Source organism: Pseudopodoces humilis, chromosome 5 (genome assembly GCF_049639895.1).
Source record: "Pseudopodoces humilis isolate 2021_Gansu_Grassland_sample_001 chromosome 5, ASM4963989v1, whole genome shotgun sequence".
In the NCBI taxonomy this organism is placed as follows: Eukaryota; Metazoa; Chordata; class Aves; order Passeriformes; family Paridae; genus Pseudopodoces; species Pseudopodoces humilis.
Genome location: NC_142204.1, coordinates 19,116,401 through 19,133,659, shown reverse-complemented (window position 1 = coordinate 19,133,659; position 17,259 = coordinate 19,116,401). Strand labels below are relative to the sequence as shown.

General features: G+C 35.5%; 2 protein-coding genes across 2 annotated transcripts in view; one reads left to right on the top strand and one right to left on the bottom strand.

The window, feature by feature from the left end:
- Positions 1-1,795: 1,795 nt before the first annotated feature.
- On the top strand, positions 1,796-8,732 carry PMCH (pro-melanin concentrating hormone). The gene is given in 6 exon segments (XM_005527881.3): positions 1,796-1,817; positions 1,820-1,901; positions 3,198-3,202; positions 7,533-7,729; positions 8,259-8,460; positions 8,683-8,732. Coding segments are annotated over 6 exon segments (558 nt in total).
- Positions 8,079-17,259, bottom strand: part of PARPBP (PARP1 binding protein) — a 39,795-nt gene continuing 30,614 nt past the window's right edge. The window contains exons 10-11 of the mRNA XM_088055415.1: positions 10,047-10,188; positions 8,079-9,391 (exon numbers count right to left, since the gene is read on the bottom strand). Coding sequence (XP_087911541.1) covers positions 9,087-9,391; positions 10,047-10,188 — 447 coding nt within the window. The 3' untranslated portion in view covers positions 8,079-9,086. The remainder of the gene's footprint in view (positions 9,392-10,046; positions 10,189-17,259) is intronic.

The window sequence follows — 17,259 nt, the reverse complement described above, 5'->3', positions numbered from 1 at the left end:
GAACACCATCATTTTATGGTCACTGCAGACAAAGCTAAGACAATCTTCACACCCAGTTCCTAATTATCACCACCAAGTCCATTAGAGAACTTTGCCTCATCAGTCAGCCCATGTCAAGAAGTCATCAGTGCACTCCAGATGACTCCTGGGATGAGTGTGACTTGCTTTGTTGTCCTTGAAGCAGGAAGGAATTTATAGATTTTATCATAAAATTCAATCTTAAAACCTGATTGTTCCTTGCCAGAAATTTCTTAACATATTTATTTGAAATTAATGTTTGCAATTATAGATGGCAACTCTGAACCAACAGGTAGTGGTCACCAAACTTGATCATGACTGCATATTAGTAAAATCTGAGAAACTGTAAACTAGTTCAACTGAATCTAATCTTAGCAGTTCAAAATAGCTAATGGCTGAAGATTCAATAAATACCAATATTTATGCATGAAATCTATGAAATTATTAGTAGCTCAAGTTTACAAATATTTTTACTTCGGCATGGGTAAGCAATAGGTAAATGTAATCTCTGCCTCACATTTTGGTCAAGAAAAACATTTGTCAAAAGCATACATGAGATTTCAAGACTATACCTACCTAATTTATCCCTACATAATTAAGACACTGGTAGGATGTTTTTTTCCCCTCAATAGTCCCATTATTTTAAAGGGCTAGCTTGTTTGAAGTGTGACACTGTAAACAAAGATGCAATACATGGTAAGGAACATTCAGATCCTAAGTACAACAACACTGGCAAATCACAATAGCTCCAGAAAGAGCTACTATCCATGCAAAGTAGCAACACATCTTCTGGCTGAAGCTGTAATCCTCATTAGCTCTATTCTTTGCATATGTGTATTTTTTATAAAAAATCGTGATCTCACACAGAACTATCAAAAGTACTCAGCTGCCTCACACCAGTAAGTAGAGCATAAAGGGCAAGAACCCTTGCTCACTTAAAAATCACTTTCAACTCAATGTCCACAGCAGGCAGTGCCAGCAGGAATGAAACAAGAGTATAGTATGGGAAGTGTGCTGATAACATCTTAGAGAATCAGACATACTGTCAGCAAATAATTATTCTTTGAACATGAGTCAATATGGATGCAACAATGAATGGCAGACAGCATTCTCCAAAATGGTGAGACAGAATAATTTCAGCTGCAAATAATGCTTCTAACCAAAACCTGGCTACTGAATCAATGACCAAGTTGAAGTCAGTGTTTGGCAAACGTCATTGCAGCAATACTTTATCAAAGAAGGTAGTTATTTTTGATTCCCTTTGGGAAAATGACACTTAATATTCAAAATATGATGCATGTAAAACAAGTGCTAAACATAGGAATATCCTAGGCTAACCATTTTAATTTTTTGCTTGGAAATAACTGAATCTTATAAAATACAAAACTCTAAGGTGAACCTTTCGTTGTCCTGTATCAATGCAAATGATGATTGCTATTCCACTAACAGCAGTGCTACCTTCCATAAAAGCCATCTCTGGTTAAAACAGCACTAGATCATAGCTAGAATAAGACAATTTAAAGCAGGTTGGTTTTGCTTCTAATTAAATAGCATCTGGTGTAATTCTTTACCTTGTAGCATTGTTCTTTGTAGACCTTGATGCTCATCCGTCCAGTGGACTGCTGCCATGACTAACAGCCCTGGCGCCAGTGCATATAGACTTGTTCAAAGCCTGCAGAAAGCACTGGATAACAAAAATCCACCCATCTGGATTGTCAACACTAAAGAAGCAGACATCTGCCAGAGTAATTTGGCTGACTCTGACAGGCGCTCATTTATGGGAATTACCAGGCATGCTGGCATGAGGGACATGGTATGTCCAGAAAGTAAGTTGATTTCTCCTGGACAGCTTCCATCAAAATCTCCAGTGTGACTGCCATTCTGTGCAGGAGCTCTTGAGAGTTTTTATAAGTATCTGGCTGTACTTTTGAGTATCAGTGGTAGCACAGTCTCTTCTGCAGACAAAGGTAATACACAGTAGAAACTGTATGATTAACAGCCTGCAATTCCTCTTCCTCAGAGTCTGTGAGACAGATGTTTCAATCATACACAAAGTTCACATACGTGGGATGAAAAAGGCCTTACTGGAATTGATATAACAGAAGCAGGTACAATTTGGTTAGATTGCTGGCATAGATAATAAAGAAAATATGTTCAAGGATACAAGAGTCACTAAATCATAACATGACTCCTAGACCTTGGATAACTACCACAAGCATTGCAATAATTAAGAGAACACACATATTGTAACGTTCTGTACCACTGTTCTAAGACCATATGAATGGCAGGAGTAACATCACAGAATGGTTTGGGTTGCAAAGAACCTTAAAGATTATCTGGTTCCAACCCCTTGCTGCTAGGGTAAAGAGTAGAACAGCCAAAATCACAAACTGGTATGGCAAACCAGAGAGAGAATACTTGGTGGGTCCCTTTGTAAGTTTTAAATTGTTCTTCACAGTAACAAAACTAAAAGATAAGTGATTCTTTTTCCAGAATGCACAAGGAGAAACCCAGTTCCACACCGCAGGTATGTGGGCTCAGCTTACCATGTGAAAACTACACTAGAGCATTTCCGTGTGTAAACACCTCTGACGTCTGTGTTTATTTAAAGAAAAACTTGCAAAACAGCATATCTCAAAAATGTACCTGACATCCAAAACAGTATAAAAATATTTCATGGACTCATAATGCAACACTATTGTTCCATAACAACCAAGATTCCAAGCAGCTGAGACTTATACTCTGTCATAAGAAAGAAGCATTAGTAGAAACAATTCAGATTGAAATACAATTGTGTTTAAAAGAGACTGAAATGTAAAAATAAAAAACTAAAAACAAACAAAAACCTAAATAAAAATTGATATTATTGGTAAAAAAACCCAGGTGACAGACAGTAAATTATTTGGATTTTGACAAAGTGCCAATCACTTGCTCTCCTAAAAAGAAATTGTGTAGAGTTGGATTTTCCTCTATCTCCATGAGAGCAGCCTCTTATCACACCAACTGACTCAGAGGATCCAGCTCAGTAAGAGAACCTGGACTGACATGTGTGGGACACAACTACATCAATAGGATTCACGGATAATATGGACAATAGTGATAATAACATTCCTTTACGTTACCACGGCCCCTTTCACATAATAGCAAAGAGAAGAACTGCTGCTCCTCTCAAACGCCAGCTGTGGTCAGTCTTACAATCACAGTGCACCAGCAAGAGCATTCACTGCCCTTTAGGGGGCTTAATCCACCAATGGCTCCAGCACCATTGGTAAAGAACTGTCAAGAATCAATATTCCTAAAAAACTTCTGCCTTCTTGTTAGATATGCAGAACAAATTACTCACCTCAACACTACCAAAACCATATGAACAGTAAAGGTGAAAAGTAGAAATCACAGGAATTTTAGCAGGCTTGCACTAGATAGCCAGCTTCAAAGCCTTTCACAGACATCCTGTGCTCAAATGAAGCTCAAAATTGCAGTTGCACCACCTGCTTTTTCCTGTATTTTGTTTCTTGGCTGAAATCCTCTCATCTGCCTGCAAAACAAAGGGGCCCAGTCTTTCTTATTCTTTATTGTTCTCAAAAGGAAGTTCCTGCTGTTGGCTGGTCACAGAATAATTGATTGTGCCTTATCCACAACAATTTTGTGGACTTCTCTCAGAAAAGCAGATTTTTACATGAAAACAGAATATGTATGTCATTATTAGCAGTTTTTTTTTTAATTCAGAAGCTAGTATGGCTTGAGGAATCTCACTTCCTCTTTTCCTCTTTCCACTTAATTGATTAATTTGGCATCCCAAACAGACTGACATAAGGACTTTTTTGCAAAAAGTCCTCCAGAAGAAGAAACTTAGTTGCTGGGGGAGGAGGAGACACATTTGGGGGGGGGGGAGGTGTAATTTGTTTTTAAAAAGTGAATCAGCTCATTCTAAACATAGCATATTGGCAAATTATTCCTAGAAGAACAGACTATTTTATATAATAGAAATAATTCTAAAAAATGACAGTGACCAATATGCTTATCCTTGCTAGAGGAAACTATGCATAAATTGTTCTCTTCTGCTGCTGTACAGTTCCTGAAGAGGTATTTGCATTTTTATGCACTTCCTCCAAATGAAATTCTGAAATGCCTTTCAAAACAAGCAGCAGAAAATATTTTAAAGTCTTCCCAACTGTGAAATTAATTTGTAACACAAACAAGTATAGCATTTCATTCTATAAATACACAGACTATAATTCAACAGAGGACTGAAATGGATACCCTGGATCTTGGGCAGAAATTTGGTAAAAATAATCTAGTTTGTGGGGTTTCACCCCCACCCTTTTCTTGTACATTCTCCTGATGCATTTATAGAGGATGACTTTTAAGCTCTCCAAATATTTAGAGCAGTGCTCCTGCAAAAGTCCAGAGCTGTCCTGTTATATGCAGCAGTGTGTCTATTTCATGCTAAATCAATTTGCTGATTCCAGGTGACTATCAACTCATCAAAAGGAACAACAAAACAGTGATAGGCAAGAGTCTTAATTTCCGACAGTCAATGATAAAGTGTGCTAACGAGATCTTATCTGCCCCATGAACTGCTGACACGCTCTTTCCATTATTAGAACAGAAAATCTCCACTTTAACACCTGCTTGTTGGGTTTGGTGGGAGGGATTTGGAACTAAAACACTGAGGTATTTATGACAGACCAATACACAAGAAGGGATTAGTATTTCCACAACTCATACTGAAATACAGCTGTTTGTATAAAATGTACAAGATCCAAACTAAAAACAAAACAAACAAGCCCAGACCACATTTTAAAATCAGAAGTAGTAAGCCACTGAGAAAATGAACACTAACCACATATTTTTGTGGTGTTTTAAGATTCATTAAAATGATTTATTAAAGTTGCTCAAACAGTTTCTTTTGTATTGTGAAGTTTTTCAATTCTGATAATAGAGAATAATTGACTTTATACAAAACATACCTGCTTTATTTATTCTTCAGCCAGTACCAGGCATTAGGTTCAAGCATTTGTACATGGCAATTACAATAGCTACAAGACCAAATGAAACTATTACAATTGTTTTGTAATCCATTCCTAGAAAAACTCAAAATGAGTACAGAGAAATTCCAGGCATGTTATCACCTAGATTTAATTTACTTACATACAACACATGAGATTTCAGATGTTAAGAGCTCATATTTTGTTTAAACTAGATGCAAAGTAGAAGCAAGAACTTCTCAAAATGATTGCTATTGTTGTGAAAGCAACAATATTATATGGGTTAATATATACTAAAGAATAAAAAAAAATTCCCAGGTAATAGTAAAACAGAACCTGATGTATTAAAACATTTTGCATATTTACTAAAATTAAAAGTTGCAAGATGGAGAAATAAAAGTGTAGACATAAGAGTTCTAGGATTCCCAAAGGCATTATGAAGAGCTGTACACAACACACATTGCAAATCTGCAGGTGCACAAATGTTTTCTGCCTATTCAGAGCAGTTGCTAAGTCATTGAATTTACAGACATGTACTCTGAATTTCTAGGCAGCCTAATTAGAAGTTTTTACTCATTATCACCAGATCACCTTGGATCTGCAACAGACCTTAAAAATTAACAATGACTTCAAGAAGCACTAGAAGATCTTGGGGCAAGTACCATAAGTTCTTTCACAGACATCAACTTGTGTCTCATAGCAGACAACGAGACAGACGCTGTAGATGGACTTCCTGAATGATCCAGGTTAGTTGTACTCGTTGTAGCTGTGCTCTGTATTAAATTACAGAAGCATTTGAAAGTGAGCCCTGTGTGAGATGCTGCACACCTGTGGGTGCCAGAGCTTCAGAGAAGCAGAGGCTCCTGTCACCTACCCAATTATTGGGCTGATTGCTCGTTCTCCAACTCTTAATTGATAGACCAACATACAATAAAGAACAGCTTGCTGCCAACACAGCTCCAAAGCACTCCTCCTGTTCTGCCAAGGCTGAGCTAAATGAAAAGTACCTGCAACAGAGCATACATGGCTTTTGCTTTGTTAGTTGAACAAAACTGTACAATTAATTGAACAAAACTGTACATTCTTAGAGTGAGGGAAAAATATAAATTAGCAAACAGAGATTGGATGAGAATTATCAAACCATATACAATCAACTCTCAAATTTGTCTCCTCTGTAGCCAGGCAATTAAAGTCAAAGGAAAGAAAACATTTCAATTGCCCAAAGGCAAGTACAAGCTCTACAGCAAGGAAATGAAAACAATAAGAAGCAAAAATTCTGTTTGTGAGAGATGCTTTGCCTGGAAAGGATTAAATGCACTTTGCTCATTTGGAGAAAAGAGGGTACCAAAAATGTTTCTGAGTCAAAATCTGCTTAGTCCAGCATGACATATTTTCCTACAAAACATCTTACCAAGAAGTTACTTTGGAAAGGCAGGTGCTTTTCCACAAAGTTTAGCAGGGAACACTGGCCAATTTCCCAATGCTTTGCCTTGAATAGCAGCATGTTTAGTTCCCCCCATTAGGCTAAAGGATAAAACATGAAGTACTAGCTAAGAGGCACACAACCACTGAATGTTTCTATCACTGACATGAAGAGAGAAGCTAAATTTCAGCTGGCCCTATTTGCTTTCCAGCCAAGGCAGAAAACCCCTAAATGAAACAAAAACAGCCAACAACAACAAACCATCCCCACACAACAACAACAGTATGCAGAAACTTCTACATTTCCTTCCACAGGGTAATAGATACATTTCAAAGACATTTTAAATTAAAAACTGAAGTCTACTTTTCTTTCTACATTATTAGCAAGCATATTCGACTATGCTATATTTGTAGAAGCGAAAGGTCCACTTTCAGTAAGAAAATACAAACGTTGATGAGGTGCTAATATTTCTAACCATTCACTCTGTATAATGCAACCTGACATAATAGACATCAAAATACAAATTAATTATTTCAGCTTTAACATGGTAGCAGTCTAAGCTATCATCAAAGCTCAAGAATTTCAGCTCTCCAGTGAATCCAGTTTTGATCAAAAGCTATGATACATTACACCTTTACAACAGTCCTGCTTACTTATGTAGATGAGTTCCTCTTCTTAAATTGCCTTAACCAGAGGTAATTCTTTATAAACAACACAAATGGACATCACTTTCTCTGTGAACTTTGTTATACTGATCCACCAAAGGGAACTAATCCCTTCTAAAAACATACAAAGAAACAAATTAGGTACGACAAAGAAATGTTTTAGTTCTAAACAGGTGGGATTAGAAGGATTATAGAAAAGGTTACTCCTCAATATGAGTCATTTTAAAAGAATGAACTCATCAGCCACTGAAGGAGTTTCCATTCAACCTGTAAAATATATAAAGTGTGCCATTACAGGAACGGAAAACAAGTATTTACCACTGGAAAAGTTCTTAGAATTTGAGAAGTGACGAACCTCTATGCAAGCGTTAAATAACTAAAAAATGTGCATCTCATCATATATCCTAATGCTCTCCTTTCTCTCTCTCTTTCCTCAAGGTTTTCTGTTTTCAGTTTCAAAATCTCTGCAAGAGATAGAAGATGAAGATATGTTGCTACCTACATTAAATCTAGGAAAAACTCTACAAATCGGAGACAAACCTATGAACAGGGGAGCTATACCTTTGCTGAAGTACTACAAGACTGAAGACCGCAGTGTTTTCAATGATAAGAATGCTGGAAACATGAAGTTTTTGGTGAGTTCAGTTCTGAATTTTGGCTTAACTGTAAAACTGAAATTCATTTATACCTTTTTAGAAAAAAAGTACAACAATTTAAAGCAATAACCAGGTAAATACACAAAAATACCAGTTTACATACCATAGTAAAGAAAATAAAATTTAAAACCTATATATCTAATGCAAAGATTCTAAATGCATAACTTTGAGAGTTGAATTAAATCTGATTTCCACAGGTAGTAGCCAAAATTTGGAGGATGGGGGGGAGGAGGGGGGGGAAGGAGGGGTGTGGGAGGGGAGGAGAAGGAACCTGTATTTATAGTTGATGCATGCCCCCATATGCAGCAATAGGTTTTAACTTTGCCAAACACAAGACTCCTTATTTAATTATGTCCATTAAACCATTTTTGCCAAAGATGTAATGCATATCATTACTTTTAAGGTACAATTCTGAAACATAAAATAACTGCATTGTTGAAGTATAAAGTACAAAATGTGTGTGAACACAACTGACTTTAAATAAACATCTTGTCTTCCCTCAAAACAGGACAGAGGTTCCAGACATGATTTCTTCAATCATGTTACGCCAATCAACTTAGGTAGAAATCAACTACCTTATCCTGCACTGAAGGGAACCATGGCTTTTCCAGTTGACACTGAAATTCAAAATATTGAGTCAATACAAGAAAGAGAGACCACAGAGGAAGAAAATTCAGCTAAATTTCCTATAGGAAGAAGAGATTTTGACAGTAAATATACTTTATTTTTACACAAAAAATTATTTCATTCTGGTAAAGTACACTGCAATGTCAATATAGCAATTTGGTAAAGGTACATTTAGAGACTCCATTATTGTTATGATTTGGTGCATGGGGGAGGGAGCATTTGTTAAATTAATATTTCCAGAAGCCATAAGAATTATGGTTCTTTGATGATTTAAACTTTCAGGCTCTCTTTTTTTTTCCCTGTAGTCCTCAGGTGTATGCTGGGAAGGGTCTATCGACCTTGTTGGCAAGTGTGAAAACTACTCATCTCTCACCATCTCCGAAGATTAAACATTTCATTCCGAATTTAACGTAATTTGAAGTTACTGAGTATTAGCATAGCTGTACATATGCATCCAAAAATAATTTTTTGGATTGCATTGCAGAGGAATACATAATTCATTACCAAAAGTAACAGTGTAACTATTAACAACGTATTGTTATTAAAAAATAAAATCCTTCAGCATAATCCAGACTTGAAGTAGTTGTCTAATATAATACACAAGCCGCTTTCAGTTATTTATGTATGAAAGGAAGTAATTCATGAATTTCACCTGTTTTCTTGCAGTATTTTATAAGTGTCAACATAGCATGTACGTGAAAACAAAAACTTACAGGTGAAAAAAGCGAGTTAATTTTGCCTGACCAGCAATCAGCTTATCCTTACTTGCAGCTTTGGTCTGTTTTCTTTTTCCACCAGTTTTGCTGTCCAATTCCTTCTTAGAGCTGTCTGAAGTCTTAAGTCTTTTAGTAATTTTTTGCAAAGATGGTTCACTTTCCTTGTCACAGATTATTTTGCCGTTATTCAAATCCATCTGTTCATTCCCAGAGTTCTTGTTCCTTGGCTGACAACTCAGCTTTCCCATCTCTGTATAACTTCTAGTCTGGTGAACACTTTCAGAAATAGTTCCAAGCCCTAGTACATCAAGACATGAATTTGTACCTTCTGTCATGTAAGAATATCAAAAATATATGTGAGGAAATAAAAAGTTACCTGGGATCATACATCCTTTTTCTATAAGGACTGCCATGTTATTTCTTTTTAAAATCAAAAGTATTGTATTACCAATAAAACAAGCAATGCTGGTCATTGCTATTATATTTTCTATGTGTCCATAAGTGCATCGCCAATTTAAAATTACATTGCTCAAAAACATATAATAAATAACATAGGGAACTGGATTTATAACTTTAAGATGTTGGAAGAGAGGGTTAAAGGGCATAAAAATTTTATATATTATGAAGTTTGTAGTGGAGTAAAATGAATTTTCCCCCTTTTAATGGCAAAAATATAAATTTCACTTGGCTTACTTCTGTAGAAAAACAACATGTCATATATGCAATATATATCACTTTTTTACCTCAAGATAGCATCAACATGTTTTTCAAACATTTATATTCTCAAAGCATTGATATTACAATTTTATTGCAAAAAGATTTAACTGGCATATCAGACATTGAGAACAATGAGACATTTTTGTTCTTTTTCTTGAAAACATTTGAGTTCTACTAAAGACTTTTTGGATAGTATTTATCATCACATTTATTTATTCAATCCTACCACAGCTTACCTGTGCACTTTTCAGCTTCTAAATGTTGCTTTGGTACAGGATGTTTGCAGGTTGGAATTGCATGGGAATGCTGACCACTCGTTTCACTCAAATCATTTTTATATGTACAGGCAAACTGGGATTTAATTGAAGGTTGCTTCATCTGCAAATACCAATCTGCTATTAGCTTTCATTATTCACAAAAGTTAAAAGACAACACCTGCAAGACTAGTATAATAATGAGCTTTCCCATTCTTTTCACATAAAATACCAGAAAAATGGATATGCTCACATTAAAAAAGAAAATTAGATATTAATTTACAAAGCATAAGGTCTTTCAAGAATAATTATTTATTATTCTATTAAAAGTACTAAAATCATTCAAAAATCTTTTTTTCAGTTCTTTCAGAAAGGTACACATTAACTCTTACAGCTTCAAATTAAAGTTTTCTTTCTGAAGTTAGCCCCATCTTCTGATAGACTCCACTGTTTTGAGTAAGTGGTGTAGCTACTACAGTCAATTTTCATACTTCTGCAGCTCATCATCTATAATTATATCTGAAAGGGGAATATCAAGTACTATTTCAGATTTCCCATTTATTCACAAAATGAAGCCATTCTACCATTGAATGCCAATGTCTAACTTCACATCTTCCAAAACAAGCCTGTTTAATTCAAGTCACAGGTAAAATTTCCTCAGCTTATTAAGTTACAGCTTCACATCAGCTGAGAATTTCAGGTCAAGCTTTGTACTTTCTGTACAACTGGCCATAAATTCTCTAAGTTCTGCAAGCCATATTCTGCCCTCACTTCCATTTGAAAGTGCACTGGATTATACAAATTATATTATAAGAGATAACAGGGAGCAGATAACTACAATACATCTGGATTTTTAGCTAATAATTCTATCTCAAAAGCACAGGTGAATTTAAATAAATTTGAGCTTAACAGGTGCTACAGTAAAATCATCAGAGAAAAGAGCAAGTAATAAAAGCTATTACAAAATAGATATTACTAGATAAATAGAAGGAGTGATTTGTTGAATAAGAGGTTTACAGCCTCTTCTCTGATTAGAAGGTTTGCACTATGGAAGTCTACTTTTCTTCTTAGCACAAGCAAGATTAAACCCTCACAGTTCAGATCTGACCCTTAGAGATATAATTTTCTTCTTACTCAAATTCTCATATTAAGACAGAAGGAAAGAGAATAATGTTCCCAGAAACCTCATTTCACAGAGAATTTAGTCCACAAAATTCAGTCACAATTGATGCCACTTCAAACAGATCCTGCTTTCATACATATGGGGTAACAGACTTGAGCTTATAGCTGAGATGTAACCTAGATATCTCTTCATGGTAGTGCTGTTGGCCAAGTGAATACACTGAGTATTTGGAGAAATACCTCATTCATTTACAGAAGTAGGTTATCTTCCTGGTTTAATACGCCTGGACATACATAGTTTTACTTTAACAGTCAGTATTCCCTTCAAGAGTCAAAGAGACCAAGTTTTCCCTGCTGTCTATCACTCCCAAACAACAATTTATTTGGGCCAGATAACAGACTGGGAAAGAAAAGGAGATTTAACAGGGCAAACTAGCAAGCCTGACTCTCAACAACTCAAATCTCTTAACAGTGTTAATCTCAAAATCTTAAAACTCAGAAGTGTTAATTTACTTTCTACTTTAAAATATTTACCACAAAATAAGAACTACATACATAGACATTTACAAGGTTTGTAGGCTTCAAGATTATGCCTCAGCTCACTGACTCTAAGTAGAATTAGACAATATTAACCATCAACTCCTGGGCCTGCCCTGCACAGGACACCTCAAGAATCACACCACATGTCAGAGAGCATTGTCCAAACACTTCTTGAATACTGGTAGTGCAACTGGTAGCTTGGTAGTGCAACCATTGCCCTGGGAAGACTGTTCCAGAGCCCAATTAACATTCAGGTGAACAACTTTTTCCTAATATCCAATCTAACCCCTTCATAAAGCTTAATATCATTCCCTTGCGTCCTATTGCTGGTCACTTGACAGAAGAGATGAGAGTCTGCACCTCCTCTTCCCCCTGTGAAGAAGCTACAGACTGTGTAAGTCATTATACTCTTTTCAGAAAGGGTTTTGAAGGATAGAGCCATTGCCTAGTTTAAATTTTGTGAACATAATATTGTACAATTACAATATTAAGATAAGGGGCTTGCATTTCCTTTAAGCTTCAGGTCACTGTAATTTTAATGAAAAATATTTTCCAATATTTGATATGCTTCTGAAAAACTTCATCTTAATCCTTTAAAAATTTCTCAATTTTCAATTATTGCTCAGTAAAGGACACACATCAAAAATTATGCAACAATAACTTGAATGGCTTTCTATCACATTCATATTACAAGAGGCAAATAAGCTACAATTTTGCAAAGCTGATGAATCTATAATAAATACAGCATGAAGAACATAAAATTTGAGCAAGAAAGCCTGATAGTTATTCTATAACCAATAATAAATGCAGCTATTTTTTTATAAACAGTATTTCTTTTAACCACTCCCATCTGACCCTTCACTAATTCATTTTGTAGCAACAGAATATGTGGAGTCAAAGGACAGAAGTCAAGCTCAAATACTGAAAAACTCACAACATAAACCCATCTGTGTTTCAGCTTCACTGAAGCTTGAAATATGTCTATTGCATCACATACCACTCAGGCATTTGCAAACAGTACACAAAGCTCTACCAAATCAGACTGTGGATGCTAGAACTAATCTAGAGGGTGCATATATAGTCCAAGACAACTTGTTGAAGCAGACAAATTTTCAACTAGTCTAGGAAAATATGTTCACTAGTATAAAAGACTGTATTACATTGGGTGAAGTAGCAATAAGCAAATTTTAACAGCCTGAATTTTAACAGACTGCACAAAGGAGCACAAGTCTAGAGCTGAATTAGAAAGTAGATCTTCACTGGAATGTTTTTAAGTAGAAAGATCAACCTAAAATTTACTTGAAGCACACAATAAAGCCTGTCAACTGTTTGAAAAAAGCTCTTAGAAAAAAACACCCTTTGAGTTCTTTTACATTAAATTTCCTCAAATTCACTGCTTTAAGAGAGCTACTTCCATGACCCACAGCTCTGTAAGAGAAAAAATGTTGGGAGATCAGTTTGTTAACTAGGTAGCTGCACACAAATGGCCTAGAATAAACTCAGTCTTATTACTCCTTTTCCTCTTCCCAAGCAAGTCAGATGTTGCTCTTATCCCCATACAAAGAAAGAAATTCAGTAGCATTTCAGGAAAAAAGAGGTTCACTGATACCACTCAAGCTGGGAGAAAGTAGGATAGGATTTACAACTGTTTCAGCACAAGCAGGTTGATTAGAAATACTAATAAGCAGTTAAAGCAGTACATTCTCCCACCTTGACATCTGTATGTAGAGAAACATTTCAGTTGTTCAAGATGCCCATATAAAACATTCATTTTTATGTGAAATATTAATGGTGCATGCTCTATTTATTTTTAAAAGTTAGATTATAATCTGTTCCAGATCTCCTTCCAGCATCTGCATACAGACAGTACTGCCAATATTTAGTCACTAAGAATGTTGAGATTTGGTTTTTATACACTGGAATGGCATAATAGAATTTGAAAACCTACATCAGTAACAACAAACACATGTTTTTATTTTATAGCCAAACAACTAGAGTACTATTTGGAAGAGAAAAAGAGATAAAAAGAAAATTGATTTTCTCTATCCTTACCCTTGTCCTTTGAGGAAAAAAATATTCAAGGTAAGTTGAAAGAGGACGTTGAAAAAGGGAAAGGAGTACAAAGGGAAGAGTAACAAAACAATAAATTATATCTTTGCCAAACCAAGGCATGTTATTAAAAAAATAACCTGGATAACTCAGGTAGTAGCAAGTTTTTATTGTACTGAAACTATTTTTTTTTTAGCATGATATTGTACCAGCCTTTTGCTATTCCAAAATAACCTGCTACTGTTTTGAGAACATAAACCTCAAATCACCTCATCATTGGCTTTCAAACAAAGCTCACAGCTATGAAAGTACAAAGTAGTTTAAACAAAGTAGTTTAGGGGTCTTGTAGAAATAAAAATGGCATTTTCTACACAAATGTGGTTTAACTGACACCAAGTCTTTCCTAAGATTTTGTGCTGGACCTTTTCATTCCCTTCACTTCTCTACTAAACTACCAGTCAACTTTGGTGTTCTCCATAATTATATTCCACTTAGGAAATAAATATTTCTTTCAACAATAGATGAGACTACTACCTGAAGAAGATTGTTTTCTCTATGACTGTGACTCTTCTGTTCACAATTACAGGGGGCATACAAGAAAACCCTTGATAACTTCCTGCTGATAGTTTTCCAAGTCACAGTTTATTTGTACTGGAATCACAAATAGGCAAAACAATTCTCTCAAGTAACAGCATCTAGAGAACTAAGCAATGAAAAATAACAGCAGTGCATGAAGCTAGATATTAAGTCATTTTATAGAGACATGAAAAAGTCACATGAGAAAGGCAGACCAGGATTTCTGCTTTGTGGAGCTTTTTTCTTGGAAGGATTTCTATACACAGTAAAATTACAATGAACTTCAAGTATGCCAAGATTTGTTAGAGTTCTTAAGCCACAAATTCTTCTAAAAACTAGAACTGCAGCTATGTTCCCAACTGGAGGGAAATAGTGCCTCATATAGGAAAGGTTGTCTCCGGTTACATTAAGAAAAAAACACGCCAAACTACTGAAAGTCCTTGCAGCTGTTTCAGGGTAAGTCTGCTAACAATGCAGCAGGATTTCTAAAACGATATATCAAAAGGCCAACAAGATCTTTATAAAAAAAAAATCTGTTACACTCACATATACTGCATGCTTACAGCCTAATAACTTTAGTTCTTCCTTTCTTAACTTCTAAAGTTCTCAGTTTCACTCAGTTCCATTAGTTCAGGAAAAGTATTTCGCTGACAACTTGAAAGTCTCATTAATATTTTGCAGTGCAGCTCAAAGATTAAAATCTTATAATATTTTTTGCTGTCCTAAGTTGCTCCTCAGCCTAAACAGTTGTCACAGCCTGTTCATTCCCCTCTCACACCACTAAACCGGGCTTTAATAACCGATTGAAATCAACAAAATAACTAGTCAACAACCAGGTATCTACTCATTTCACTTGAATAGAAATATGGTTCAAAAAAGTAGAGATAAGGCTGGATGAACCCTTTTCAGATAAAATAACTCCCCTGACAAATTAAGCTTATGTATTTCTATAAAGCAGAAAGGAGTGGTAAGGACAGCTGACAACACATGTTCCACAGATCTTTCTGAATTAAAGACTCCTTCTACAAAACACCATTCACCAGAAGATATTTCACTTAAACAATAGATAAACTTGAAACTAAATTGCCTCCCAAAGGAAAACCAAGTTTCATATTCTTACTCTTACCTACTTCTGCTAGAGGAAATGAAACAATGCAACATGCTTCTTTCTCATCAAGCAATAAGAGCAACAGCTTTGCTTCCGAACAAATGCCAATATAGTTAGGTGATCTTTCTGTGCTTCTTCCAGTATTTAATGAGGATTGAAAGACAAAAAATATTTCTTTGTCATTCACTGTTGCCAGGAATTTGTTTTGGCACAATGGAAACATCCACAAGATTTATTTTATTTCTGAGCACCAATCCCAGTTTATAGCTACCTGTTTATTTTATCCACTGTCCTTATTTTTAGATACTAAAACACTTACTGATGACATGCCCTAGGTCTAAATATTATCCATCTGATAATTTGAATCTGAGAAATCAGTTCCTCTTAAGGAAAGAGTGGGCACAACAATTTTTTCTCTTGTTTTTAAATTTTATTTTTAACTGAGGTGTTTCTCTTTTTAATTTTTCCTAAATTTCTTCATTTAGATAATAGGGACTTGGCATACAACCAAACTAATCACCACTACTGTGTTTTAATTCCCTTCTCAAATATCATGAAAAAGGTAACTTTTATGGAACAAGTCCCAATGAGACATCCTTAAATTATACTTTAGACTAACCACCTAACACCTATCAGAGGCAGCATGGTAAAAAGGCCCTTGGAGAAATCTTTTGGAACTAAAGCTGCCATCACACATATGGCAAAAGAAACTTCTCTGAAGGATCACAGATACTGAGAAGAAACATCATATTGCTATTCACTTATTCAAATAACAAATATCTGATATCTCTTCTGAATCAATTGCTAACATGAGTGCACTATGCATAGCAAAATTTGTACCTGAATTTTACAAGCAACCTGTACACATTTCAAGATGGTTGCATAGAATAATAATGGAGACTGACACACAGTGTAAGAAGGTGGTAAATATTACCACAGCACTTGAGATCTATAGCCATGGACAAGGAATTCTTTGTGCTACATGCTGTACAGTAAGGATGGAACAAAATTTATTTCTACCAAGACACATTATAATCCTAGACAAGAAATATATGGATTCACAGAGAAAGGAACTGAAATTAGTCACTGTAATGGGAATTTATCTCAACAAAAAGCACTACTAAGACTTGGGGAGAGGTTGATTTAAAGGTACTGAAAAGTTTGAAAGGAGTATAATGAGTTCTGCAGATCTCTATGGGAAATCCCTTCAGCCAGAAGAGACAGTGTAAAAGGGTTTATCTGAAAATTAACAAATTAACAACAAAGACTGATATTGCAGGCTGAATATAAGCAAGGACAGAGCAAAGCAGCAAAACAAATAATCACTGGATTCAGACAGGCTAAAACAAGTAGTTTCTATGTACCACAGCTTAAAGGAACAGACTGAGGTGCAAACAGTAGGATGGCATCTAGTGTCTAACCACTTTGCTAATAGCTTTTTGAACAGCAATCTCAGTGAAGGAATGTAGGCCAAAGTTGCAACTATCAAGTCCAAGACAAACACACAGCAGGACATCAAAAAGTAAAATGAACACCTAATAATTTACACTTGAGTAGACAGAGATAGAGAAAAACATTCCAGAAGTGTCATGGAGTGAAAATACAACACATACAACGCCTTCTTCAGCATTATACAAATATACCAGGAAAGGCAGACCTACCACCTCAAGATCAAGAGTTAGGTATCCACAGGATGGTGTAGAATTAACAGAAGATATCAGTTTTGACAAAAGGGACACTTAGTTTACACTGGATCTGTGAATTGTTGATAGCTGGAGTTCTGTTTGTAGATGCATGCAG